Source organism: Lontra canadensis, unplaced genomic scaffold (genome assembly GCF_010015895.1).
Source record: "Lontra canadensis isolate GAN:19392208 unplaced genomic scaffold, GSC_riverotter_1.0 scaffold197, whole genome shotgun sequence".
NCBI lineage: Eukaryota > Metazoa > Chordata > Mammalia > Carnivora > Mustelidae > Lontra > Lontra canadensis.
The window spans coordinates 1064883-1089806 of NW_022631191.1; the positions used below are offsets into that span (position 1 = coordinate 1064883).

The following is a 24924-nucleotide window of genomic DNA, read 5'->3' on the forward strand; positions in this document are numbered from 1 at the left end:
AATATATGGCTGGAGGTTTGGGTTTGAAGGCCAGTTAATAGTGCACAATTTAGTCATTCTCCCCCATTACCTTAGAGGCTAGTATTGATGAGTTTTTAGACTTTGTGGTGGCAGAGCTTAGTAGGAGTAAGCAGTAGAGTCTTCTGCTTTGCAACTTGGTTCATGCTTAAAAATGGGACTATATGGGGTGCCTGGGTGGCTCAGTGGGTTAACCTTCTGCCTCCAGCTCAGGTCATGATCTCAGGGTCTTGGGATCGAGCCCCGTGTCTGCTTCTCTCCTCAGCAGGGAGCCTGCTTCCTCCTCTCTCTCTGTCTGCCTCTCTGTCAACTTGTGATCTCTCTCTCTGTCAAAGAAATAAATAAAATTAAAAAAAAAAGTGGGACTGTAGAGCATATGATTCCTCACTGTAGTGAAGAAGGTGATACAAGCTGAGAGCATGGAAAGCATAATAGAATACTGAAGGCCTGATGGGATAAAATTGACCTGTCAGCAAGTATGACAATAGGCATTTACAGTGCAATAGTTGCTTATGTTCTTCCCAATAGCATCCTTACAGAGCAGTGAAATTGAGCTCATTGGAGAAATCACCTTTAGGCAGACCATCTTGCCTTGAGTCTTAAGTCCTTGCTTCTGTTTGCTCCCTCTGTTTGTTGGACTTTCACAGTGGATGTCTTCTCAACACCGTATTCCAGGCAGCCACATACTCTTAAATATTTTATACACAGGGCTAACTTTAAGCACTATTTTAACACTGTCTTTTTCCTTTTTTAAGAGTTGGGGTGGAAAGGAGAATGGCTTTGGACTTGCAGAATGTTGTAGAGACTTGCATATGATGGTAAGTAATTCTGGGGTATTGGTGTCTTTTGGCAGAGTTATGTGTGGTCTCTTTTTGAGCCTTACTTTATGGTAAGGCTCAAATATATGGTATATTAAGTTGGCTGCTTCAAATCAGGACCTTTGAGGAACCTGAGCTCAATTGAGACATAACACACCTCATCTAGAAATGCTTGGGCCTTCAGTGTGCTGACAGTAGGAAGAATCTCAGAAACACAGTGTATCTTCATACCCAGCTCTTGAGTAGGAAGCTGTATTTGGTAAATGGGTTTGAAAGTGTTGAAACATCCCAGAAAGTGTATTTGTTTGCATTCTCTTACTGGAACTGTTGGAACTCTGGGCAGTATAGCATGGTTTTTAAGAATGGATGCTTGGGGAATAGTCCTGCCATGAAGGTTATTGAGAACTTAAAATGTTCTGTGTGTTTTACATGTTTACTCTTCATGTTCTGTCCTTCTCATACCTTTCATCCATGCTTTGGATAAAAGGTTAGGCCATCCTCCCTTCTGCTTTGATAGATTGTTTTGGAACCACAAGGCACAATTGGATTTGTTAAAAACAGTTCTGTGCCAAGAAGCAATTACATTTTCCAACAGATGTTGCTATTTTTGTCAGTTTGTCAGGCACAGGACAAATAGCTGCAATGAAATTTAGTGAATTTATCTTACCAAGCTTTCCCCCCCTGGAAAAATGGTTTTTTTTCTGGTCGAAGAAAACTACAAATTAAAACAAATTACTTTCCTGCCTTAGTTGGTATACTTTCTTTAGTGTGTGTTACATGAATGAATATTGGGTAATATGGAGGTTAGTGTTGTCTATTTAATAAAGCTACATAAATCTTAAAAAGTATTCAGCTTGGAATTCTAATTAAGAGAAAATAACTTTCATCTTAAAGTTGGTTAATTCTGAGCCTCCTTTTGTATATCAAGCTTGTTTTTAACCCTTTGTCAAAACAGTGTGATAACACTGTACTGTTTGTATGATGTCTGTCTGGGGCCCAGTCTGTGTTAAGAAATCACACATCCTTTTATTTATTGATATTTGGTATATCAGTGAGACTTTGAAAAATATGTGTACTTTAAAAGGAAGTAATACATATGCATGTTTTTAAAAATACATATATACATGCAATTTTAAAATAATTGCATACTGTAATTCTTTCAATTTAAAAAATTTATTATATATAATTAATAATTTAATTATACAATAATTCTCCATTTCAGAGGCAACCACTGCTACTGGTTTCTTCTAAGGATTCATTTTAATGGGCATGCTGTTGTCATCTTAATTTTGTTTTTGCTTTTCAGAGTTAAAGTGGATTTTTGTCATGGTCTGGTTTATATTGACTTGGTATTCACCTATGCAGAAAAGCATTTTGAGACCATGGGAAGTGGTGTAGAATGGTATGAAAGGGTATTTAAAGAATTTAAGAAGGCACACTAATGAAGCACAGTTTGAAAAAATATTTCAAAAGGTGATGATGTACACTAAAGTTTCCATAAAAATGTTCTTTTCCACTTCCAAGTTGGTACTTAGACCCTTGTATTTGTTCTCCATCCTTTCTTGGATTCTTATTCATTATTGCTTGGCAGACTTGCCTGTCCTTTTCCTCTTGAGAATAGCCACAGTCTAATTCTGACTTAATTCTATCTCTTGAAAGAAAGGGCAACTGATAACTTATAAGTAAGAAACGTGAAGGCTTTTGGAGGTCTGGTCGCCATCCTTCTGATTTTGTGTTATAAGATATCTGAGCTCTGCTAAGACGAGGGGTGAAGGCACTGTAGCTGCTGACTACACTGTTTATTCTGCTGCTACAATGAATTGGACAGATGGTTAGGACTTCGGAGGAAGATTTGAGGAGAAGACAGTATCTGAATCTTTTATGTGCTTTATACACAGAAATACCCACCCAGTGCAACTACACTACACTTTGAATTCTATGCAGACCCTGGGGCCGAGGTCAAAATCGAGAAAAGGGTGAGTCTCATTGACTTGTTCTGATAGAGTCTATGATGTACTGTAACTGGGGTTGACTTCTGGGACTCCTTAGTTAAATGAAGGGATGGTTTTGAGCTTCATTGCTGCCCTCCCAAATTAAACATACCTAGTACCTTCTCAGAAATAACTATTCATTGTATGCCCAGCTCTGATAAGTTTGGATCTTACTTATGTTGGAGCTGCTGAAAGACAGGACTCCCCTGTGAGGCATTGCCATGACTTGTGCATTTTTCTCTACTTAGCCAGTTTGTAAGAAGTCTGTATATTGCTTACAAGGTCCTGCTTCAATTATCTAGTCATTCCATATTCTTTGAGGAGGTACTAAAATTCAGTTTTGTATATAAGTAGCTTAGTGAATAGATTTTTTTCTACCTATAGCATAATTTCTAGATCAATGGTGCCCTGAAAACAGCTGTAGTGCATATCTAGAGTGGAAGCCATTTTCATGGATTTGGTCTTTGCTATGAATTACAGAGGTTGTGGGAATTAAGTTAGGTTTAAAAAAAGAATAAGGAAGAGAAAAGAGACAAAACAGACAATACAGAGAACAAACTGGTGGTTGCTGGAGTGGAGGTGGGTGGGGGGGTTAAATAATAAAGGGGATTAAAAGTAACCCTTACCATGATGAGCATCGAGTAATGTGTGAAGTGTTGAATCATTATACTGTACACTTGAAACAAATACAGCAGTGTATGTTAATTATACTTCAATTAAAAAATAGAACTTTTAAAAGGGATAAGAAAGAATATTGTGTCTGACTGTGTGCATTATATTTTGATACTGTTGTCTTCAAAGAAGCTTTTTTGAGAATATTCTGTATATAAAATGGGTATTTTGGGGGACTCTAAAGTTACCTTAATTTTAAGAGCATTCAGTTAGGCTTCAACCTAGGGTGACATCTTAGTATTCAGACAGCTCTCTTTTAGTCTTATGGAAAGGGAAGCTAAGGTATTAACATTGACTTCTGACAACTCTATCTTTTTAATTTCAGACAACTAGTAACACACTACATTATATTCACATAGAGCAACTTGACAAGGTAAGAGGAATCTTTGACTGTTGGCCAGTTTAACATTCAGTTTACTTTTTGTTCCTAACCAATTTTTTTTCTAATGTAGATTTCAGAAAGCCCTTCTGAAATCATGGAATCGCTTACCAAAATGTACAGCATTCCTAAGGACAAGCAGGTATGATAGGTCCTAATATTTATCTAAAGGGTGTGGATTGTCATCCATGTAGACTAATGGTAATTGTTGGGCTGGGAGACAGCATATCAGAAAGGAGAGAGTCAGATCGATCATGGGTAAATTAGCCTCTGAGCCTTAGTTTCCTCATCTTTTATGAAGCCAACACCTGCTCACTTCCTAGTTGGGTTTTTATGAGAATTGAGAAAGACATAAGCTGCTTTACTCATCATGCAAAATGGAGTGTTAGTATCTCAACACTTTACATATGAAGGAGAAAACATTTAGTTGTGTTTTTTCTGGTCATTCTTACGGTGATAAAATATTTGATTTGATAATAACAATCAGAACTCTTGCCGAATGTCTTCAGCTTGTTGCCAAGAACTATCACTATACCGTTTTACCAAATAACCCAGTAGGTAAGATTTAGCCATTAGAAAGTACGTTCTCTGTTTTCACTGGTTTCCTAATTTAGGTCTTCTATTCCTGCAGATGCTGTTATTTACACACATACGGCTGGCCCATGGCTTTTCTAATCACAGGAAACGATTGCAGGCTGTTCAAGCCAGGCTGCATGCAATATCTATACTAGGTAAGAGACTATAACACTATAAATAACAGGCCCTGATTAGGCAATTTAGACATGCTTTCCTTTGAGCTTCATCTGTGTCTTTGTTGCTGTGAGGCTTAATTGTAGTTATCTAGGTGGCAAATTAATTTGTAAAATTGCCTGCATTTCTGATGTTCACTATATTCATCATTCTTGAGCTTGTTAATGTTGTATTAGAAAGCAGTATAATACTTAACAGATGTATTGCCTGGATTTAGTCTTGATTTTGGCCCTTTTTCTTTTAGATGGATGTTCAGGTAGTCTTCTCTCCTAGCCCCTATTCGTCTTTTTGCCATTTCATCTTCCTCTTCTGTCCTATCAGTAGTACAATTTTGAAGTTAGAAGATATTAATTAAGAAGTCAATACTGTGCATTTTACTTTTACTTCAGAGTGGTAGAATGGAAAGGACATTGGTTTTGGAATCAGTCCTGGGCTCTCATCCGGATTCTGCAGATGATTAGTGCTACATGTTTATGCTTTTGGCCTGTTTCTTCATTTAATATTGGGATAGCACTTAACTTATAGACTGATACAAGGATTAAATGAAAACCTATAAAGCACCTAGCACAGGCTAGGCACTTAGAAGGTATGAAGTGGTAGCTGCTGTTAATATTACCAGCTTTCGTTATGTTACTTGTTTTTCTCCTCTTTTAAACTATGAGTTCTTGAAGTGAAATTCATACTCTTCTTTTTGTACTCATACCATGCATAACTTCTGGCACATTAATGGATACATGTTTGTTTAACTAAATGAATGTGCTCAAATCCATTAGTTGCACTTCAGGAGACCATGTCTACTATTACGTCTGTGTGGGATTCATTGAAAGTGGATTATACGCATTCTCAATCTCAACTTTTACTCCATAGTGTCATTTACAAGTTTCTGACTTAGTCTGCAGTAGTCCAAAATTCTGTTCTTTACAGCCTATATAAGTGTTTCCAATGAAAATCAGAAGTATCACATGAAGAGACTAGTCTTCATGTAAAGTCTATATGAAAGGCATAATAGTTTATCAAGTAGTAATACTATAAAAAATTAGCTCGTCACTTTCTCTTCATACTTCCATTCCCAAAAATCTTTGCTCATGACTACCAGTACTAATAATAGGAGAATCTGTCAATTTGGAGGACATTTAAGGCTTATCACCCTATTTGATCAATCTTCCAAAATTCAGTGATTCTGCCCTCCAATGCTGGTTGGAAGGGAATCTTTTCCCAGAATCAGTAGGTGCCAAAGGTTTGTCATTGGGCAGTGGCTTGACCACTGCCTTCTTGCCTAAAGTGTTTATTTCTCCTTTTGCAGTGTATTCCAATGCCTTGCAGGAGTCCGCAAACAGTATCTTATATAATGGGTTGATAGAGGAGTTGGTAGATGTCCTTCAGATAACAGATAAGCAGCTTATGGTAAGTACTAATATTCTAATGTGTATGTCAGGCTCCTGTGTATTTTGTTTATTTCCCTTTTGGTTTCTCCCAGGGGTTTAGAATGAGCTCCAAGAGGGGAGTTTAGTTGTTTTACGTCTTCCTCTTTGAATATTTAGCTACAAAGTTAAGGGCTGGATTTTCAATGTTATTCTCAACAGACCTCCATCTACCCCAAACCATTATCAGTAGAATGACCTTAATTTTGAGTTCTGGATATTAGCAACATGGTTCAATCATCTACCCTTTTTTTTTTAAGATTTATTAAATTTTATTTTAGAGTGTGTGGGGGAAGGGGCAGAGGGAGAAGATCTCAAGCTGACTCTGTACTGAGCACAGGACTCAATCTCACAGCCATGAGATCATGACCCGAGTGGAAATCAAGAGTTGGATGCTTACCTGACTGAGCCACCCAGGTGCCCCCAGTCATCAACTTATTTAATATATCACATGTTTACCTTCTGTTTTCGTAGGAGATTAAAGCTGCTTCTTTACGAACATTAACATCAATTGTCCATTTGGAGAGAACTCCCAAACTCAGCAGTATTATTGACTGTACTGGAACTGCCTCTTACCATGGATTTTTGCCTGTACTTGTGCGGAACTGTATCCAAGCCATGATTGGTAAGTTTTGATGATGATTCTTTTAGCTAGCAGGAACTTCAACCTTGGTTTTATCAGTCTTTGTTTAACATCTTGCCCTCTTAACATCAAATTCTGAGCTTGCTTTTTTTCTGTCTCTCCCAACTTCCCATATAGATCCTTCCATGGATCCATACCCTCACCAGTTTGCCACTGCTCTCTTCTCTTTTTTATACCATCTGGCCAGCTACGATGCTGGTGGTGAAGCCTTGGTCTCCTGTGGAATGATGGAAGCCTTATTGAAGGTGCCTTGTTTTTTTGTTTGGTTTTTTGGGGTTTTTTTTAATACATCTGTGGGGAAATCAACTAAGAGCAGGTGTAGAGTTACAAGTTTGGAACGGTTAACAGTGAGAGCAGATAGCATAAGGAAGCTTACCCAGAAAATGTTATTCTCTATTTTTCTAGTTTGGTATTCTAGTTATCTATCTCATTAACAACTTTTAAGTGCAGCTTAATTTTTAAGAATTGATCATAGTGTAGCATGGTCTGAGAGTCAGGAGGCTCCAGGTACTCTCCAGGTACTAGTCAAGACTAGCCATATCTTACCATGACCTTGGGCTGTTACCCCGAAGAAAATATATGTAAAGGTACTTTGTAAATTGTGCTATTAAGGTACATTGGTTTTACTTTGTGCTTGACAATGGACACCAGCTTTTTTCTCCCTGAATATTTTATTTAAACCTGAAAAGTAATTTTATGTCCCCATTATCTCAGGAGGTTGAGTCCCAGAAGTAATAGAGCTGTCATTTGACAGATACCTACTTTTTTTCTCCCACACAGTACTTGCCTCCTTGAGACCCTAGATTGCTTGTTTCCAAAAGAATACATTATTCACAGTTTTGTGTCTCTTCTTTTGATTGGCTTTGTCTTTTTTTTCTCTCCTCAATAGGTTATAAAATTTCTTGGCGATGAACAAGACCAGATAACATTTGTCACCAGAGCTGTTAGAGTGGTTGACCTCATCACCAACCTGGACATGGCAGCTTTTCAATCCCATAGTGGACTTTCTATCTTCATTTATAGACTCGAGGTATTATTATACAAGGAGTACTTGGCATAGACATACCCAGCCAGTAAGAGATGAACCTAGGAAGTATCCTAATAACGCTAAAGAGCCATCTTAGCCCTTTTCTGTTTTTAGAAACCAATTTTATAATCTGCCTGTGACATTCTTTCATTATAATTATTTTTAACTCCTGGTATATATGTAGGATTTTCTTACTACTTTTCCCTTGATTGTAGCATGAAGTAGATTTGTGTCGGAAAGAATGTCCATTTGTGATCAAGCCAAAGATCCAGAGACCCAGTACTACACAAGAAGGAGAAGAAATGGAAACTGATATGGATGGTAATTAACAGTTACTAAGTCAGTATTTTTGTGCTTGGCATTTTCTTATCATCCAGCCCCAATTTTCATTCTTCCTCCTCATAAATTCCAAAGTGCACAAGTGAGTTGAGTGTGTATTTTCAGCAACAAAACAGTATTTTTCTACATAAGTAATTTGTATATTTTTCATGAGGATAATTATAAAAGGAGGAGGCACAAGTTGTTGGGAATAGCAGTGGAAAGTGAAGCAGATGGTAGAGCTGCAGTAGAGCGCTGCAGTCACTCTGTGGGATGTTAATCTGTTTTATTTCAAGACTTAATAGTTGTTTTCTAAATATTGGTTCATTATCTTCCTATTCCCACTAAAATGTAAGCTCCATGAGATCAGGATACTGTTTTGTTCACTGCTCTATCTTCAGCAGTGCCTGATATATCGTAGGTGTTTAAATAATGTGTTTGAGAAAGATAAGGAGAGTGTAGACTCTAAAATGGAAACTATCAGGTTATTTTGAGAAGGAAGAGGAGAGTGAAGAAGTTCTTGAATAGGGAACATATTTTAAATCATAAAGTCAAAAAGCTAGATAACCAGATATTCTTAATCTTTGGGTGCATCATCATGTGTGTCCTTTTTTTTTTTAATACTCTCCCTGCCCCCCATGCATAATTCATAGTAATAGTAATAAAAGCAAAAAACCATTCCCCAAAACAGCTTTCTTAGAATTCAGATTCTTACTTTGATGACCCAGGATGTCATTACATGAAACTGTTATCATGCTTATGATAAAGGTACCAGAATTCATAATGGTTTCATTCTTAACACTCAGTACCCATAGGATGCTGTACTTTTTTTCTGTTATCTTTCCTGAACACAGTTATTTACATGCATTGTTGCCCCTAGAAACTCCTTTACCCAGTTTCTGTCTCTGGTTTATTGTGGGCAAGCTGGCATTTGAGTTAATGGGTGAGATCCCAGAGTGTTGATTAAAATGTGACATCTACTAAATAGAAGACTATTTAAAAGCCTCATTGTTTATTATAAATCAGGTGTTATCAAACTTGAATATGCATAAGAATAAATTGAAGTGCTTGCTGAAGATGTAGATCTCAGGTGCACCTGGGTGGCTCAGTTGGTTAAGCGTCCAACTCTTAATTTCAGTTCAGGTCATGATCTCAGTATCCTGAGATTGAGGCCCACATCAGGTTCTGTGTTCATTGTGGAGTCTGCTTGAGATTCTCTCTCCCTCCCCCCACACCCTGACTTGTGCTCTCATGTTCTCTCTCTCAAAATAAATAAAATTTTTAAAAAGTTATAGACCTCATCTGCAATGTTTGATTCAGAAGTGTGTAAGTGAAGACCAGAAAGATCCACACTTTAAAATTTTTTTTAAAGATTTTATTTATTTAGAGAGAGCATGTATAAGTTGGTGGGTGGGGACAGGAGAGGGAGAGAGAGAATCTCAAGCAGGCTCCCTGCGGAGTGCAGAGCCCTACTTGGGGTATGACCCCATAACCCTGAAGATCGTGACCTGAGCTGAAAACAAGAGTTGGACTCTTAAACAACTGAGCCACTCAGGCATCCCAGGAAATCCACATTTTTAATAACTAATCCAGGTGATTCTGATGTATTTGTAGAGGAAACTTTATATTCTATAAAAGGGTTACAAAACTGTGTTTGTGCTGCCTTTATATAAGTAGGCACAAGTATGTATGTTTGTGTATGTATAAAAAGGTTGGAAGAAAGTATTTCCAGTGTAAACAGTGGTTTAATACTGTAGGAACTGTATTATATTTTATAAATTGTAAGAAGTAATTATGTATTTTGTACTTCATTAAAATTAGAAAAAGCTTTACCCATAGTCTGCTACCCACCAGTAGTGTGTGAAATTGCATGTTTTACTTACCATTGTTTCTCCTCCCACATTTGGTGGATGAGAAATATTGAAGGGGATTTCTTTTGAAGGATTGTTTTTAACTTGCATTTCTTAAATAACTAGTGCTGTTAAATATTTCTCTATTTGTGGAAAGCTTACATTTTTATTTTGAGTTTCGATATCATCTGTCACCATTTTTTGTATCATTTATCTCACCTTAATGGGAAAAAAATTCTCATTCTTTTGGCGGTGCTTTATTCTAACAAGTTTTTTTATCATAACTTTTACTTTAGTTACAGATGTGACTATGGAAAGTAGTCCAGGCTCATCCATCTCTGTGGAGCACCGGCTAGATGTTGAATTAAGGGCATCAAGTTCTAGCAGCAGCACTAGCATCTCCTCTGGCTCTGGCCCTGGCCCTCGTCCTGGTGGGTAGACAAATAGATACACAGTCTTTCACAATGAATTACTAAACTAGTCAAGGAGGTGCTTTGGGAACAGCTTTAGTGATACATTTGGAGGTTTGCTTCTTAGGACTATGCATGTTACTTTGCCATTTTGGTATCCATTTTCTCATATTAACATTTATTTCATAGCATTTCATAGTTTTACAACTGTTCACATGTTGATTATTTTATCAAAGCACCCATGTCAGCAGGTAATATCTAAAACAGAAACTGAGGCTCCCAGAGTTAATCTTTTTACTTGCACTTTTACTTCAGTCTTTTCCTTTTAGTATTAGTTTTGTGTAGCCCTTGGTGATTTATTTTCCCCATTTTTAAAGCTTAGTAAGTAAGTACTCTTCCCAACATCCAGAGATCTCATTTCGAGTGTCTGCTGGTGTTGATACAGTGTATATGCTTCTCTTAAAAATTTGTTTTATGTGCCTACTCATTGTGGTGATGGTGAACTCAGTATAATCCTCCATCTTTCTCTCTTGCCAGGAGTCCAGTGTATTCCACAAAGAGCAGCACTTCTCAAATCCATGTTGAATTTCCTCAAGAAGGCCATTCAAGACCCAGCTTTCTCAGATGGCATACGACATGGTATTTGATTTTAGATTCTTTCTTGAAGGATGTTTGACTCTCTCCAAAGATTAGTTCTTTTGATACTGATGCTACTCTTGTTTTATAAGACAGGCTTAAGAAAAGGCATGCCATGCTTTTAGTCTTTTAGTGTCACTTTTCCTAGACCTAAGGATTTGCTAGCTATTTTCATAATGATTCACCTATTTTTTTCCTTTTTCAGCTTTTGACTCTGTGCTCACTTCCAGCCTGCTACTCCACTTTGTCTATGTCTGTATTCTTTTGTTCTTTGACCTACTGTTAAGAGGCTATTTCATGGACAAGGAATAAATAATAAAATAGGAGGAGCTAAGTAGAAACCATTAGACTGGAATCAACACAGGATGTTTACCACAGTGGTGGTATATATAATACATTGTTCCATCATCTCTACCTATCAAACTACTTCTGGGCTGATCATACTCTCTTTGATGTTCACTTTTCTTTTCTCTTAGTGATGGATGGTTCTCTCCCTACCTCCCTGAAGCACATCATCAGTAATGCAGAATACTATGGCCCATCACTCTTCCTCCTCGGTAAGTGGCATTATAGTTGGTTATACCAAGCTGGAATAACCTGGCAGAGTTCTCTGTGTATTTTATATTTTATATCCTTATAGGATTTTATTTCATATCCTGTATTTTATATCCTTATAGGATTTTACTGTCCACATTTGTCCACTGTGTTATGTATCTTTCTAGTTGATGATGAAATAGAGAAAGGTCAGAATTCAGTTTCAAATACCCATTTTTTGAATATCAAATATACTTTCTGTAAGAAGTATATTATACATCATTTGTGATAAGTAATATACATTTGTGCTATACTTAACATTGCAAGTGTGATAAGAAGCATGTCTTAATTCAATGGTTAGTCCCTCATCTTGGTCTGGAAAATTCAATCAGAATGGTTTCCATTCTTAGAATTGAATGACAGACCCCCCACAAACTATAGTATAGAAAATAGTTTCTCACTGTAGAAAATTCAGTTGGGGAAGCTGTGGTTTGTTTGTAATTATTTGTAAAAATGCCTGTGCAATTTTATTTTGGTAGTATTCTGTGTATTGCCTGTTGTTAAAACTTCATTTTTTTTTCATTTATTGGGTGCCATACATATTCAGGACAGTGAGTTACATCAGTGTCTAGAATTCTCCTTAAAACTAAAGGAATGTAGTGGGAAGTGTAGAAATAGACAAAACCTCCTTGTACCAGTAACACATGTGTTTTAATACTTCGGGGTATCTGGAGGTAGTAGTTTTGGCTACTACAATTTAGGTACTTAGTCCCTTGCTAAAACAAATTTGGGGTTTTATATTTTAAGTTTGTATCCTGTGACCTTGCTAAATTCACTTAGAAGTTCATAATTGCTTTGTGCTTAATTTCTTAAGATACTCTATATAGGTTTCTCACCTACAAGTAGTTCTTTTTTTAATAATCATTTTGCTTTTTATGTCTTACTGCATTGGCAAAGATTTCCAATACAATGCCAAATAGAAGTGGTGAGAATGGGCCTTTTTGCTTTATTCCTGAACTCAGGGGAAAGCATTCAGTATTTCACCATTAAATTTGAGGTTAGCAGAAGGTTTTGTTCCTCTTTATCAGGGTGAGGAAGTATTCCCTTATACTATAGCAACTCCATCTTGACATGGAGAGACACCCTTCCAAGGTTAGGTTCATATGGCAGAACTCATGGAAGCAGTTCTTTAGTAAAATCAAAGATTTCTTATACAGGTGGAGAAGTCTCAAGTTACGGTGCAGGGAAGAAGGATGGCTCTCTCTGGGAGAAAGCCCCAAAACAGAGAAAAGCAAGTACACAGGCATCTTACAAAGGGAAAGTTTAAAGAAGGCAGCAAGAGGACATGTATGCTTATGGGGTGGAGGCAGGGAGCAGGTAAGCCTTCAGAATGACACAGGAAGCCAGAAATGAGACTTAGAGCACTAAAGCAAACATATTGGAGGTCAGAATTCTTCTGTAGAGTCTTGTACTTCATCCCTGCTATTTAAATTAGCATAATAACCTTTCTGGTTTCCTGTAAATAACTTGTATTTGAGAGGGACCAAATTTGCAAAGCCAACTCAAAATAATTAGGCCAGCAATTATTATTATTATAGCTCCATAAATGATCGTGTAGAGCCTTTCACTCTAGCCAGAAGGAGACAGCCAGGAAAAGAAATTAATGGGGTTCTAAGAATCTGCTGGCACATTTTTTTAATGTAGTTGGCTCTTTATTTTGTTGTTGTTGTTGTTGTTTTTTAAGATTTTATTTATTTATTTAACAGAGATCACAAGTAGGCAGAGAAGCAGGCAGAGAGAGAGGAGGAAGCAGGCTCCCTGCTGAGCAGAGAGCCCGATGTAGGGCTCGATCCCAGAACCCTGGGATCATGACCTGAGCCGAAGGTGGAGGCTTTACTCCACCGAGCCACCCATGTGCCCCGTGTTCTTTTATTTTAATTCTTCTGGATACCTTACTTGTATGTTTGACCCACCTTCAGAAGGAAGTCCCCTAAGGCACAAACGCTTCCTTAAAGTGACAGTAGTTTAATACTCATCTGTTTTAAGAGTTTATTTATTTTAGAGAGAGAGAGAGAGTGCACACTTGCTCAAGTGGAAGCTGGAATGGGGAGGGAAGGGGGAACAGATCTCAAGCTGACTCTGCACTGGGTGCGGAGCCCAATGCAAGGCTTGATCCCATGGCTCTCAAGATCGTGACCTGAGCTGAAACCAAGAGTTGGACGCTTAACCAACTGAGCCACTCAGGCACCCCCAATCTTTTTACTAATTATAGCAGCTAGACTGCTTTGTTCCTCATTAAGGGCTTCTAAGGCTTGAGCTCTTGGGTTTATGATTGGCTGGGAGTTGTGCCATTGTTTGGGTAGCCTCTATAAGATGCGTCTATGTCACAGAATTAAAAACACCTAATCTTGTGCCCATTATACCAAAGATGGTGATGCAGCCCAGTATAAAAGATAAAAAGATGGCCCAGTGTTCCCTTTTGTGGCAAGAATTGATCAACAAGCTAGACATTCTAGTTTGATCTAGGGTACCTGGATACTAAATACCCATAGGACACAGGTCAGGGTGTATGGACTAGAAGGGAGCAGTTGGTGGAGTAGAGTGTATGACCTTGCTGAATAGGAGTTGTGTCCTAGGAGATCCAGTAGCCCAAGGGGGCTGGAAGGTGGAGTTTCTAGTGCCAAATTATATCATGGCAGACATGGGAGGGCAAAACAGTCTCCGCAAGAAGGGCATCATCGTCTAGACTCTGGATTGGTGGAGAAGGCTAGGAAGGGCACGAAGAAGTCAGTAAGGAAATACCTGGTGAGGTTGTGCTTTCCTGCTACAACAATTCTGTGCTAAAACCAACCAAATAAGGATTCTGACTCTTCCCAAATTCAACCTCTGACTCTTCTACCCCACTTTTATACCCAACTGTATTCCTTTTCTAAGTTCCCCAGCTACCTTTTCTTGTCTCACTTCCTGTTTAAGTCCATATTCCCTGAGCTTGTGCTCTGTTCCTAGATTAGCTAATGCCAACACCATGATGGTTGTTACGGACTGCTTAATCAGGGGGGTGACAGATAGTCAGTATGAATGTTGAAGACCTTCCAGGGGACAAGAGTTGTTTGTATAACTAATTGCCTGAACCTGGGCACCTGTTAACATTGCTAGAGTTTTAGTGCTCAGGTGACATTCTCTGTTACCATTATATAAATATTGTCTTTCAGGTTGAGGAAGATGGGCAGTGTTGATGCAGTGATGGTGGAATAATGGAAAGTGAAGTGTGAGACTGTCAGATTAAGGAAAAGTCAGCTGATGGGGCCATTGGAATTGTGATGAGTGATGTGGCCACGCATTACAGGGGCAGTTAAACATTTGGGGCTGTTATCATGGAGGCTGGGACCACCGATTGTGCTGACATCATCCTCTAGGATACTGGGTTCGTGGGAGTCCTGACCCAACCCCATAACTTTGATGGAAGGTTTCATACATTTGAGAAATAATTACAGAAGTGATTTTCAGTATTCTTCATCTCTAGGAATTACAGAGTAATTTCTTACAGGGAACTGTGGACTGATTGAATATCCCCAAACAGTCGAGGTCACAACATGGACATAAAGGAGTCCAAGGAGTTTGGCACTGAGTTGGAATTGTAGACTCCCAGATGCAGGCCATGAGCCAAATCTGGCATTGCTAGGCCAACCAGAACCAGAGTGTTCCATAATATTTTCAGACCTGTTGGGATCTACAGGCTTGGCATGATGGAGGTGTCCATTTATTTATGGAAGTCACAGGCATTGTTATCCCAGGTCCTGTAGTGGCTTTCCATTTATTCGCTCTGTAATTAGGGCTGTAATAGGGTGGATCCAGAGCTAGCATCCATATTTAAGAATATTAGTACTGAGAACTAATTTAAGATCTTCCTTTCCTTTTTAGAAGAAGCAAAAAATTATAGGTGTGGGAACAAGCAAGACTTACATTTCTTACAAAGAGGGAACTCCAGTTAGTGAACCTTTAAAACTATTATATTGGGAAAAAACTTTAGCAGAGACCACCTTTGTGGCATACAGAATAGTCTGAAAGGGCAAAAGACCTCAATTTTCAGTGGATCCCATTCTGTAACCCACTCTAAATGGCGGTACCAATCTAGCATAGGTTGTACCAAGTACAAAAAGGAGGCAGTGTCTTTAAGTGAGAAGAGACTCTCTTTGGGTATTATAGATTCATACATGGCAGGCATTCGTTTCATGACTAGAAGAAGAATAGGAAGGTCCTTGTTATATTTTGTTAGGATGGCATGTGACTTAAAAGGTTGAGAGTTCAGGATAACTAAGATAAAGTAGTTAAAAGAGAGACCCATTTAGGAGACCATTGTCCATTTTTTTTTAATTTAAGAGCATGCCCTTAAGTAGGCTATTATGTTTTTATGTTAGGTCTGCTGTCTGCAGATGATAAGACAAATCAAAAGTTCCAGATGATGCCTTGTTTTTATTGCCGGTGCCCAGACTGAACGAATAAAATGTGTACCCCCATGAGAGTCAACGTTAATTTGGAAGCTAAAAGGGGACTAACATTTAGTGAGACCTATATTAACTGCCAGCAGTAGCGTGGCAGGAAGGATAAACCAAGAACATGGTTGTATAACATTAAATCTTTGTGAGGGAATAGTACCTTATACCAGCAGATTGGGGCAGTGGCTCAATAAAATGAATTTGCCATTCAGAGAGGGAGTGTTTACTCCTTTGTATGGATTCCCATTGACCATGATGCTAATGGAAGACAGTGCAAAGATCACACTGGTATGCTAGAGTTTGGGCCACGGCCAGTAGCATTGGATGCTATGGCACTGAGCCCCGGTTTAAGGATCTAGAGACTGTAATCACTGGAGGTCTAATTGAGCTGAGTCAGGGAGTAATATCTGAGCTTATTTGAGAAGTGTGAACAAATTAGTAGCTATGGCGTAAAAATGAGTTTCCTGTGTGGCCGCCTTGGTATGAGTTGAGACATCAGACTTTAATTGTAATATGTGATATCTGAGCAGCAATATATTCACAATGTAGGAAGCCTAATAGAGCATGATACTGAATGTGGTAACTTTTGAGCCCATTGACCTAAAACCCACTAAAGCTACCCAGTTAGCTACCACCCGGGAATCTATAAAAATATGAACAGTGTTCATTCCTTTATTGAGGTGTCCTCCAGTGCCAGAGTGACTGTGGTCTGCTTTCTAGTTGGGCTGAGTCTTGACCCATCCTTTATCAGGAGTGACCTGATCATGGGTTGGAAAGCACCAACTTTCCAGCAGGTTCCATCACATGTGATTAGTGTTACTGCCTTCTGTAATAAATGGACTCCCTTTCTACTGGATTTCCTATTCACTGTGTCTCTGTGTTTTTAAGACAAAAGCCGGAGGCTGTGAGTCCACATTTTCACTTATTTTGGACCTTTAACTATAGTTTACTTTGTCTGCCCTTCACATTTAAAAAGATATTTCAGGTGTTTAATCCATCTTTAAGTTCTTTTCAGCAGAATGATTTATTAAAATATTGTGCCTTTTTATCTTAAAAGGAAGAATTTTCTATGTGGATGTATTTTTTGTGATCACCAGTGTTTTTCTTTCTACTAAAGTCTTGTGTCTTATGATAATTTTTTTCATATTCTGAATCTTACACTAGTTTTCTTACTCCTTTTTTTGGTAATGGTTATTTTTATATTTTATTGACATCTAAACTTAAAAAATTTCTTACTCTGTTTTCTACCAGACTGGAACAACAACATAAGGTCTTCAACCTGCTTTCATGTCACCCCTTTCTCATCATTTTTTTTATCCTTTTTTGACTTTCCTTTTCTGATTCATGTTTTAGTTTTGTTGGAGTACATCTTTGGGTAATTTTTAAAGTGTTATACTTCTTTTCCTTTCACAATTTTGTGGACATTTCTCTATTGTCTTCAAATGTTATGCCTTGAAAGATAATAACCACGATGTTAAACTGGTTCTTGTTCTTTTGTAGGTGACTTCATTTTCTCTTTACTCTAGGAATTTACAGATTTCACCAGGACATACCTAGTTCTCTTTCTTTTCAGTATTCTCTCATAGCAATTGGTTAGGCCTTTATAAAAATCTTGATAATTTTTCTTACTTCAGGAAAATGCCTTTGGTTCCTTTTAACTTCTATATTCTCTCTCAGAAATCCTACTGTATAGCTAGTATGCCTGCCATGTTGATTTCATGTCACTATCTGAGAGAATTTCTCTGTATAACCTTTCAAGATGCCTATGGCAGTATCAAATTTTAAACAGTTTTTACAAACTTTGTAAATTTCTATTTCCTTATTCTTAAGGGACCCTTTGTCTTAACACATTATTGCTGTTTTACAGATTTTGTAGGTTCTGTAATGTGGTTTTTATCATTAACTTTTCAAAATATTTTTTTTATTAACTTATAATGTATTATTAGCCCCAGGGATACAGGTCTGTGAATTGCCAGATTTACACACTTCACAGCACTCACTATAGCACATACCTTCCCCATTGTCCATAACCCCACCACCTTCTCCCTACCCTCCTCTGCCTGGCAACCTTCAGTTTGCTTTGTGAGATTAAGAGTCTATTATGGGGGACGCCTGGGTGGCTCAGTTGGTTGGACGACTGCCTTCGGCTCAGGTCATGATCCCGGAGTCCCAGGATCAAGTCCCACATCGGGCTCCCAGCTCCATGGGGAGTCTGCTTCTCCCTCTGACCTTCTCCTCACTCATGCTGTCTCTCACTGTCTCTCTCTCAAATAAATAAATAAAATCTTTCAAAAAAAAAAGTCTCTTACGGTTTGTCTCCCTCCTGATCCCATCTTGTTTCATTTATTCTTTTCCTACCCCCCCAAACCCCCCACGTTGCCTCTCAACTTCCTCATATCAGGGAGATCATATGATAATTGATTGGCTTATTTCGCTAACCATAATAACTGCTAGTTCCATCCAGATCATTGCAGATGTCAAGATTTCATTTCTTTTGATGGCTGCATAGTATTCAGTTGTATATATATACACCACATCATCTTTATCCATTCATCTGTTGATGGACATCTGGGTTCTCTCCATAGTTTGACTGTTGTGGACATAGCTGCTATAAACATTTGGGTGCACATGCCCCTTCGGATCACTACATTTGTATAGGGTAAATACCCAGTAGTGCAGTTACTGGGTCGTAGGGTAGCTCTATTTTCAACATTTTGAGGAACCTCCATGCTATTTTCCAGACTGCTTGCACCAGCTTGCATTTCCACCAACAGTGTGGGAGGGTTCCCCTTTCTCCACATCCTCACCAGCATCTGTCATTTCCTGACTTGTTAATTTTAGCCATTCTGACTGGTGTGAGGTGATATCTCATTGTGGTTTTGATTTGTATTTCACTGACGCCGAGTGATGTTGAGCACTTTTTCATGTGTCTGTTGGCCATCTGGATGTCTTCATTGCAGAAATGTCTGTTCCTGTCCTCTGCCCATTTCTTGATTGGATTATTTGTTCTTTGGGTGTTGAGTTTGATAAGTTCTTTATACAGGTTAGATACTAGCCCTTTATCTGATAAGTCATTTGCAAATATCTTCTCCCATTCTGTCAGTTGTGTTTTTGTTTTCTTGACTGTTTCCTTTGCTGTGCAAAATCTTTTGATTTTGATGAAGTCCCAATAGTTCATTTTTGCCCTTGCTTCCCTTGACTTTGGCGATGTTCCTAGGAAGACGTTGAAGACGTTAAAGGCTGAGGTCGAAGAGGTTGCTGCCTGTGTTCTCCTCAAGGATTTTGATGGATTCCTTTCTCACATTGAGGTCCTTCATCCATTTTGAGTCTTTTTTCATGTGTGGTGTAAGGAAATGGTCCAGTTTCATTTTCTGCATGGCTGTCCAATTTTCCCAGCATCATTTGTTGAAGAGGCTGTCTTTTTTCCATTGGACATTCGTTCCTGCTTTGTTGAAGATTAGTTGACTGTAGAGTTGAGGGTCTGTTTCTGGGCTCTCTGTTCTGTTATTGATCTTTGTGTCTGTTTTTGTGCCAGTACCATATTGTCTTGATGATGACAGCTTTGTAGTAGAGCTTGAAGTCTGGAATTGTGATGCCACCAACTTTGGCTTTCTTTTTCAATATTCCTCTGGCTATTCGAGGTCTTTTCTGGTTCCATATACATTTTAGGATTATTTGTTCCATTTCTTTGAAAAAAAATGGATGGGATTTTGATAGGGATTGCATTAAACGTGTAGATTGCTTTAGGTAGCATAAACATTTTCACAATATTTGTTCTTCCAATCCATGAGCATGGAACATTTTTCCATTTCTTTGTGTCTTCCTCAGTTTCTTTCATGAGTACTTAGAATTTTCTGAGTATAGATTCTTTGCCTATTTGGTTAGGTTTATTCCTAGGTATCTTATGGTTTTGGGTGAAACTGTAAGTGGGATTGACTCCTTAATTTCTCTTTCTTCTGTCCTGTTGGTGTAGAGAAATGCAACTGATTTCTGTGCATTGATTTTATATCCTGACACTTTACTGAATTCCTGTACAAGGTCTAGCAGATTTGGAGTGGAGTCTCTAGTATTTTCCACATATAGTATCCTATCATCTGCAAAGAGTGATAGTTTGACTTCTTCCTTGCTGATTCGGATACCTTTAATTTCTTTTTGTTGTCTGATTGCTGAGACTAGGTCTTCTAGTACTGTGTTGAATAGCAGTGGTGATAGTAGACATCCCTGCCGTGTTCCTGACCTTAGTGGAAAAGCTCTCAGTTTTTCTCCATTGAGAGTGATATTCGCGGTGGGTTTTTCATAGATGGTTTTGATGATATTGAGGTATATACTTCTATCCCTATAAAGAGTTTTGATCAAGAAAGGATGCTGTACTTTGTCAAATGCTTTTTCAGCATCTGTTGAGAGTATCATATGGTTCTTGTTCTTTCTTTTATTAATGTTTCACATTGATTGATTTGCGGATGTTGAACCAATCTTGCAACCCTAGAATAAATCCTAATTGGTCGTGGTGAGTAAACCTTTTAATGTACTGTTGGATCCTATTGGCTAGTATTTTGGTGAGAATTTTTGCATCTGTGTTCATCAAGGATATTGGTCTGTAATTCTCTTTTTTGATGGGACCTTTGTCTGGTTTTGGGATCAAGGTAATGCTGGCCTCATAAAATGAGTTTTTAGAAGTTTTCCTTCCATTTCTATTTTTTTTAAAGATTTTATTTATTTATTTGTCAGAGTGAGCACAGGCAGACAGAGTGGCAGGCAGAGGCAGATGGAGAAGCAGGCTCCCGCTGAGCAAGGAGCCCGATGTGAGACTCAATCCCAGGACGCTGGGATCGTGACTTGAGCCGGAGGCAGTGGCTTAACCAACTGAGCCACCCAGGCGTCCCTTCCATTTCTATTTTTTGAAACAGTTTCAGGAGAATAGGAATTAATTCTTTAAATGTTTGGTAGAATTCCCCTGGGAAACTGTCCGGCCCTGGGCTCTTGTTTTTTGGGAGAGATTTTTGATGACTGCTTCAGTCTCCTTACTGGTTATGGGTCTGTTCAGGTTTTCTATTTCTTCCTGGTTCCGTTGTGGTAGTTTATATGTCTCTAGGAATGCATCCATTTCTTCCAGATTGTCAAATTTGCCGGCGTATAGTTGCTCATAATATGTTCTTATAATTGTATTTCTTTGTTGGTGTTTGTGATCTCTTCTCTTTCGTTCATGATTTTATTTATTTGGGTCCTTTCCTTTTTCTTTTTGATAAGTCTGGCCAGGGGTTTATCAGTCTTACTAATTCTTTCAAAGAACCAACTTCTATTTTCATTGATTTGTTCTATTGTTTCTTTGCTTTCTATTTCATTGATTTCTGCTCTGATCTTTATTATTTCTCTTCTCCTGCTGTGTTTAGGCTTTCTTTGTTCTTTCTCCAGCTCCTTTAGGTGTAGGCTTAGGTTGTTTAATTGAGACCTTTCTTGTTTCTTGAGAAAGGCTTGTATCGCTATCTAATTTCCTTTCAGGACTGTCTTTGCTGCATCCCACAGATTTTGAACCGTTGTGTTTTCATTAGTATTTGTTTCCATGTATATTTTCAGTTCTTCCTTAATTTCCTGGTTGACCCCATTCATTCCTTAGTAGGATGCTCTTTAGTCTTCATGTATTTGAGTTCTTTCCAAATTTCCTCTTGTGATTCAGTTCTAGCTTCAGAGCATTGTGGTCTGAAAATATGCAGAGAACGATCCCAATCTTTTGATACTGGTTGAGACCTGATATGACCCAGGATGTGATCTATACTGGAGAATGTTGCATGTGTACTAGAGAAGAATGTGTATTCTGTTGCTTTGGAATGGAATGTTCTGAATATATCTGTGATGTCCATCTGATCCAGTGTGTCATTTAAGGCCTTTATTTCCTTGTTGATCTTTTGCTTGGATGATCTGTCCATTTCAGTGAAGGGGGTGTTAAAGTCCCCTACTATTATTGTATTATTGTTAATGTGTTTCTTTGATTTTGTTGTTAATTAGTTTATACAGTTGGCTGCTCCCATGTTAGGGGCATAGATATTTAAAACTCTTAGATCTTCTTGTTGGACAGACCCTTTGAGTATGATACAGTGTCCTTCCTCATCTCTTCCTATAGTCTTTGGCTTAACATCTAATTGATCTGATATAAGGATTGCCACCCCAGCTTTCTTCTGATGCCCATTAGCATGGTAAATTGTTTTCCACCCCCTCACTTTAAATCTGGAGGTGTCTTCAGGTCTAAAATGACTTTCTTGTAGGCAACATATAGATGGGTTTTGTTTTTTTATCCATTCTGATACCCTGTGTCTTTTGATTGGGCATTTAGCCCATTTACATTCAGGGTAACTATTGAGAGAGAAGAATTTAGTGCCATTGTATCGCCTGTAAGGTGAATGTTCCTGTATATTGTCTCTGTTCCTTTCTGGTCTACTACTTTTAGGCTCTCTCTTTGCTTAGAGGACCCCTTTCAATATTTCCTGTAGAGCTGGTTTGGTGTTTACAACTCTTCTGGTTTTTGTTTGTCCTGGAAGCTTTTTATCTCTCCTTCTATTTTCAATGATAGCCTAGCTGGATATAGTATTCTTGGCTGTGTATTTTTCTCGTTTAGCGCTCTGAATATATCATGCCAGGTCTTTCTGGCCTGCCAGGTCTCTGTGGATAAGTCTGCTGCCAATCTAATATTTTTACCACTGTATGTTACAGACTTCTTTTCCCGCGCTGCTTTCAGGATTTTCTCTTTGTCGCTAAGACTTGTAAATTTTACTACAAGATGATGGGGTGTGGACCTATTCTTATTGATTTTGAGGGGGGTTCTCTGTATCTCCTGGATTTTGATGCTTGTTCCCTTTGCCATATTAGGGAAATTCTCTCCAATAATTCTCTCCAATATGCCTTCTGCTCCCCTCTCTCTTTCTTCTTCTTCTAGAATCCCAGTTATTCTAATGTTGTTTCGTCTTATGTTACCACTCATCTCTTGAATTCTCCCCTCATGGTCCAGTAATTGTTTGTCATTCACACATTGAAACACATTGACAATAATATAATAATACAATAGCGATATATAAGACTAAATGACAGAATTATATATATTGTATAATATATGTGCATTATATATATTATAATATATATCTCACATAATATATATTATATATATATAATATATCACTATATATCGCTAATTCTCTCTTCTGCCTTCTAGCAGTAAGAGCCTCCATTTTTTATTGCACCTCATTAATAGCTTTTTTGATTTCAGCTTGGTTAGATTTTAGTTCTTTTATTTCTCCAGAAAGGCCTTTTATTTGTCCAGACAGGATTTCTCTAATATCTTCCATGCCTTTTTCGAGCCCAGCTAGCACCTTGAGAATCGTCATTCTGAACTCTAGATCTGACATATTACCAATGTCCGTATTGATTAGGTCCTTAGCCTTCCAGTACTGCCTCTTGTTCTTTTTTTTGTGGTGAGTTTTTCCGCCTTGTCATTTTATCCAGATAAGAATATGTGAAGGAGAGAATAAAATACTAAAAGGGTGGCAAAGACCCCAGGAAAATGTGCTTTAATCCAATCAGAAGAGACCCCATGTCGTGGGGGAAGAAAGGGTATAAAAAGTTCAGAGAAAAAAAAATAAAAAATATAAAAAAGAAAATATATATATTAGACTGGTGAATGGAACAGAGTCACCCACTTAATTTTGGGAGTATTTTGGTCTCTTAGAAGAAACTACCTCCCAAAATTTTAAGGAATGAAAAAATACATATATACACACATACATACAATAAGGGTAAACACGATGAAGGGATGGAATATGACTGTAAATATGACAATTTTTTTTTAATTTCTAAAAAAGGAGTTGATAAGTTGTTTGGGAGAATAAAGAAAAAGAAACTGGAGAGAATTTGCTTAGTCTGGAGACTAGAACAAAGCCCTGTCCTAGATTTAGGGTATATTTTGATACAGTAGAAGAAGTTGTATCCCCAGTTTTTTTAGAAGAAAAAAATCTGTGTATATACAAAAAATAAAGTTAGATACAATGAAGGATAAAATATAACTATAATAATGAAGGTTCAAAAATATTTTTTTGTGAAAGGTGTTGTTAAGATAACTAGTTAAGAAATGTTGAAAGAGTAAAAGTTAATAAAATTTTAATGTAAGAAAAAAATAAAAGTAAAAAAATTAACTTTGCAAGACTAAAGAATCATGGGGAGAAATCCATGAATTCCATGCTTTGCTTTCTCCTCCTCTGGAATTCTGCTGTTCTCCTTGGTAAGTGAACTTGGTCTTGGCTGTATTCCTTATGATCTTCTGGGGGAGGGGCCTATGGTAGTGATTCTCAAGTGTCTTTGCCTGAGGCGGAATTGCACAGCCCTTACCAGGGGCCCGGCTAAGTAATCCACTCTGGTTCACTTTTGGGAGCTTTTGTTCCCTGAACGCTTTCCGTAGAGTTCCGGAGTATGGGAATGAAGATGGCGGCCTCCCAGTCTCTAGCCCTGAGGAGCCAAGTACTCGGGGCCCCGTTCCTCAGTGCGCCCTCGGAGAAAAGCACTCAATCACTCTGTCTCCCTGGCCCCTGGCCGTGCTCCAAGCTCACCCAGCCTGTGACCAAGCGTCTCTGTCTCTGGCACACAGCCCCACCTGGAGTCTCCAAACCCAGCAGATCCCTGAGGTCTTCTGGGGGGATCTCCCCGGATCTTGTGGGGTCCCTGCTCAAAGAGCAGTGTCTTGACTGTGCCACAGATCACAGTTTAAGGTAACCCCGAGTTGAGAGCTTACTCCTTGGCTCCGTCTCTGTAGCCGGCTTCCCCGCTCTAATACCTGCAAGCTCTGCGACACTCAGACAACGCCAATCCTTCTGTGACCCCACGGGACCTGAGACCACATTGTCTTCATGTGGGCTTCACCTGGCTTAGCCTCTGGAGGGATGTCCCTCAGTGGAGCTGACTTTTAAAAGTTCTCATTTTGTG

The 24924-nt window shown here is 38.4% G+C and overlaps 1 protein-coding gene across 13 annotated transcripts in view; it reads left to right on the top strand.

Moving 5' to 3' along the window:
* The window catches only part of HUWE1 (HECT, UBA and WWE domain containing E3 ubiquitin protein ligase 1), a 168916-nt gene that overhangs the window by 61781 nt on the left and 82211 nt on the right, over positions 1 to 24924 (top strand). For all 13 annotated transcript variants that reach the window (XM_032847995.1, XM_032847997.1, XM_032847994.1 and 10 more), the window contains 13 exons: positions 774 to 836; positions 2735 to 2812; positions 3825 to 3872; positions 3952 to 4020; positions 4510 to 4609; positions 5932 to 6032; positions 6524 to 6674; positions 6810 to 6937; positions 7582 to 7722; positions 7935 to 8040; positions 10184 to 10318; positions 10835 to 10936; positions 11410 to 11490. In XM_032847995.1, coding sequence (XP_032703886.1) covers positions 774 to 836; positions 2735 to 2812; positions 3825 to 3872; positions 3952 to 4020; positions 4510 to 4609; positions 5932 to 6032; positions 6524 to 6674; positions 6810 to 6937; positions 7582 to 7722; positions 7935 to 8040; positions 10184 to 10318; positions 10835 to 10936; positions 11410 to 11490 — 1303 coding nt within the window. The remainder of the gene's footprint in view (positions 1 to 773; positions 837 to 2734; positions 2813 to 3824; positions 3873 to 3951; positions 4021 to 4509; positions 4610 to 5931; positions 6033 to 6523; positions 6675 to 6809; positions 6938 to 7581; positions 7723 to 7934; positions 8041 to 10183; positions 10319 to 10834; positions 10937 to 11409; positions 11491 to 24924) is intronic.